The sequence below is a fragment of the Monopterus albus genome, unplaced genomic scaffold, assembly GCF_001952655.1.
Source record: "Monopterus albus unplaced genomic scaffold, M_albus_1.0 scaffold98.1, whole genome shotgun sequence".
NCBI classification, from domain to species: Eukaryota; Metazoa; Chordata; class Actinopteri; order Synbranchiformes; family Synbranchidae; genus Monopterus; species Monopterus albus.
In genome coordinates, this window is record NW_018127978.1 from 1,819,012 (window position 1) to 1,823,477 (window position 4,466).

Consider the following 4,466-nt stretch of genomic DNA (forward strand, 5'->3'; position numbering starts at 1 on the left):
ACGTCCACTTTAAATGTCCTAATAAACAAAGTAAAATGACTTCATTGCTATGTTTTTATTTTAAAGCTTAATTATTCGTCTGCAAATAAAACGGATTTACTTTCATTTTTATCAGTATCACTGGAGCTGAAAGTAAGGTAAGCTAACTTTAGCGGCTAACAGACAGCTGAACTTTGCAGTAGCTTTAACTAAAGCGGTTGATTACCACGTATGTTGTACCTAATAGCTTCTAAATAGCAGCTATTAACTGAACTGTAATCTGACTTAAGGCTGGTTAAAATCGACCCACACTACACTGGCCTCCACTGTACACAGCTGTGTGGAATACCTTTCCTCAAATTCAGAGTTTTTTTTTTTTAAAGAAGTTTGTAGTGAATGGTTGAACACATGCCGAATTGAATTTTAACTATATCAGTCGGTCCAGAGTTTGGCTCAGCATCTATCTGGTCTCCAGAAGTCCTGATCATAACGTGCCCTTTTTCGTGAGGACACACCTCCGCGCTTTGAAGTTAGTTGTTGTGAGTCTGTGGTCTCCTTCACCTATGTGTCTATGTCTTCAGGTGAGGCATCTTGTTGGCCTCCAGCTTCTTCTGCTGTGTTAAAACATGGAGTTGGCATATGTCTGTGAGTGGGAGAAACGTCCAAGGAGCACTCACTGTCCCTCCATACCTCTGGTCTGCTCCTGGTCCTGCCGGAACCTGGTGGCCTTCACCACAGACCTGAAGAATGATGATGATGACAAAGGTATACACCTGCAGCACAGACACTGACCCACAACAAGCATGTTGTCATTTGTTTGTGTAGACTGTAGTTCAGATTGTTTATCCTAAAATTCGTGAATGGAGTTTTGGGTTTAACCTCTGTGTGTGTGTGTCAGATGTCAGTCACATGATCCACATTATCGACACTGAACACCCCTGGGATGTTTACTCCATCAGCTCTGGACACACTGAGGTCATTTCGTGCCTGGAGTGGGACCAATCAGGTGAGGTTTACACTCAGTGGGACTGAATGTGAATCGGTGGACTAAAGCCTTCAGCCTCTGTTTGTGTGTTTATTACAATGATGTTTGTGCTTTTATTAGTGTATGTAGTGATGTCTGTGTGTGTGTGTGTGTTTAGGTTCGAGGACGCTGTCAGCAGATGGAGACGGGCAGATTAAATGTTGGTCGATGTCGGATCACCTGGTCAACAGCTGGGAGAGCATCCTGTCCAGCTCTCTGGATGGAGATCCAATCGTGGCCCTGAGCTGGCTTCATAACGGAGTCAAACTGGCCCTACATGTTGAGATGGTAATGCTGGCTGATGTTTCTAAGTATAAGTAGGTCATAGCTATATGTTGTATAATAAGGTATTAAGCTAGCGGTGGTATTTATCAGATAATATGATTGTCAGATTGCATGTGGCCATCTCTACAGGTGAATAAGTCCATTGTGTGTCCCTGTTTTCTCTTGGTTCAGTCGGGTTCCACAAACTTCGGTGAGAAGTTCTCTCGGGTGAAGTTCTCTCCGTCTCTGACTTTGTTTGGGGGTAAGCCGATGGAGGGCTGGATGGCGGTGACAGTGAGCGGTTTGGTGACGGTGTCACTGTTGAAGCCGGGCGGTGCTCTGCTGACGGCCAGTGAGAGTCTTTGCCGGCTCAGAGGTCGGGTGGCGTTAGCCGACATCGCCTTCACCGGAGGAGGGAACATCGTGGTGGCAGCAACCGATGGCAGCAGCTCGTCTCCAGTCCAGTTCTACAAGGTGAGAATCAGAAGAACTCCGCACGTTATTTTGAACTTCCTGATCAGCTTTTTTTTTACTTCTTAACAGACAGAATTCAGCAGATATAAATGGAGTTAAGTCGATGTATTGGTTTCAAAGACAGGCTCACCTCAGGGTTATGCCCTTCCCCCCTTCTGTTTATCTTATACACGAACAGCTGCAGGTCAGTGAAAGAGAATGGTTTTCTATCAAAATCCACAGATGACACAGTACATATTGTATGTCTCTCCTTAAAAATTCAGAGAGACCACGAATATGCTTTGCCTGCTCTTGTTGATTGGTGTATGAATAACAATCTGGATCTGAACATATCAGAAACGAAAGAAGTGATTACAGACTTTGGGAGAAATAGTGACAGAGATAAACCAAGCACCATAAATGGTGTTGATGTCGATACATAGTAGTATCTTGGAACTGTGTTTGATTGCAAATTGAAATTTGATGCAAATACAGAATTGATTGTCAAGGCTAGACAACAGAGAGTACAGCTGCTAAGCATGCTTAATTTTTTTTAATGTTTGTAACGACAATTTAATCGTGTTTTATCGGCCTGTTATTGAAAGCCCTTTGACATTATCCCTTATCTGCAGGTTTGGTGGGTTATCTGTGAAGGACAGCAACAGTCTTAGCAGTATAGTTAAAATCTGATCTAAGATCATTGGTGTAAAGCCGAAGGATCTGCGCTCATTAGACAATCTGATCATGTCTTTTCAAATGAGTTTATGTTAATGCCATCAGGGAGGCACTACAGTGTACCCTTAGGAAGGAAAAAATCGATATTCTCGTTCTTCTGTTCCTCCTGCCATCATGCTGCAAATTGTTGGCTTTAGGAATTTTACATAATCATCTTTTATGTCTTGTTCTCTTGTATTTTATTGCCTGTTTTTTTTGTTTGTTTCTCTGTTTGTTTGTTTGTTTTTGTGTGTGTGTATTTAGTGATTAGTGTTCAGTATAGTTCCTTACCTTATATGTTTGTTTGTTTGTGAATAGTTTACTGTAAAACTAAATTGCCCTTTGGGACAAATAAAGGTGTCTGAATTCCACCACCAGCATCAAACAAATACAGTGCATACAAGTTCACATGTTCTGTGTTTAGGTGGTGGTGAGTGTTGTGAGTGAGAAGTGTCGCATCGACACTGAACTTTTGCCATCTCTGTTCCTGCGCTGCACCACTGACCCCATGAGGAGAGACAAATACCCTGCTGTCACCCACCTCAAGTTCCTCACCAGGGAGAACTCTGAACAGGTAAGCAGTAGAACTCTGAACAGGTAACCAGAAGAAGCAGTAGAACTACACTTTATTTGAGTTTTATTTCAGGAGTCATGCCCTGACAGATCTGAGACCAGTAGAACATGAATCACAGATCAGAGACACCAGTCACACAGAACCACCTGCAGAACCAGACAGCTGTGCTCATGTTGTGCAGGTTCTCCTCTGTGCATCCAATCAGAGCGGCAGCATTGTGGAGTGTTGGTCTCTGAGGAAGGAGGGACTTCCTGTCAACAACATCTTTCAGCACCGATCACCTGTCGGTAAGAAACAAACATCCTGGTTAAGCTGGTCATACTGGTGTGACTGTTGATGCATGACCTTTGGCCTCTCTCTGACCAGTTGGGGAGAAGCAGCCGACCATCCTGAAGTGGAGGATTCTGACCACCACCAATGACCTGGAGCGGGTGTCGGCTGTCGCTCTGCCCAAACTGCCCATCTCCATCTCCAATACTGACCTGAAGGTGGCATCAGACACGAAGTTCTGCCCCGGTCTGGGTGAGAAGAAGTGGTGCGGGTCATCTGTAGCTGTACACCCAGTGTCCACTTTATTAAGTACACCTCTCTAACACTGTGTAGGACCTTCTATGTTCCAGAGGTCCAGTTGCATGTGGACCCAACAGCCTCTCATAGTTGCTGCAGGTTCATGCTGAAGAGCTCCTGCTCCACCACCTCCCAAAGCTCTGTAGGCACAGTGTGTGGGCAGGTGTTTCATAATGTTCCTGCAGTAAATGTCTCATTTGTTTTTGTTTTGTTTTCTACAAACAGACACAAAGTCTCCTGCTTCAGTCATCAGAACAAAACTTAACAGCTGTGTTGTAAAATATCTGATTTTGTGATTAAAAAGTCAAAGCTATGACAAAAAGCCTGTGGACATGAAAAGGTTAGAATAGTTGAGGTAGGTCTCCACTACAACTCCCGTGGTGCATTTCACTAACAAAAAGTCCAATCACAGAGCCTAAACACAGTCTGGTGCTTGTTCTGCGTCAGCTGCGAGTGAGTTTAGTTACCATGGCGACATGGTTCACACTTCTACTTGGCCTTTTCTCCATGGCAACACTAGCTGAGACTAGTTGGTATTGTAGTATGTAGACCTCTCTGCCAAGGTGAAATAATTCAGACTGGAGGTCAGAACATAAAAGCATTTCTGTGTAAAGCTAACTGTTGTGTGTAACCATTCAGATATCAATATCCAATACACATTTATTCCAGAAAGATCTTAAACTGATCAGTCATCACATCAGAGTGTCAGGCTCAAAATATCTGCTTCCCATGACAAATCCAAACCTTATACAGTGAGGAACAGAAGTATTTGAACACCCTGCAATTTTGCAAGTTCTCCTACTTAGAAATCATGGAGGGGTCTGAAATTCACATTGTAGGTGCATTCCCACTCTGAGAGACAGAATTAAAAAAAAATTTCAGGAAATCACA

General features: G+C 43.5%; 1 protein-coding gene across 1 annotated transcript in view; it reads left to right on the top strand.

The window, feature by feature from the left end:
• The first annotated feature begins 6 nt into the window (after positions 1-6).
• med16 (mediator complex subunit 16) overlaps positions 7-4,466 on the top strand; it is a 14,820-nt gene continuing 10,360 nt past the window's right edge. The window contains exons 1-8 of the mRNA XM_020609115.1: positions 7-137; positions 561-744; positions 878-985; positions 1,122-1,291; positions 1,460-1,741; positions 2,859-3,008; positions 3,190-3,295; positions 3,375-3,530. Of these exons, the coding sequence (XP_020464771.1) occupies positions 606-744; positions 878-985; positions 1,122-1,291; positions 1,460-1,741; positions 2,859-3,008; positions 3,190-3,295; positions 3,375-3,530 (1,111 nt within the window). The 5' untranslated portion in view covers positions 7-137; positions 561-605. The remainder of the gene's footprint in view (positions 138-560; positions 745-877; positions 986-1,121; positions 1,292-1,459; positions 1,742-2,858; positions 3,009-3,189; positions 3,296-3,374; positions 3,531-4,466) is intronic.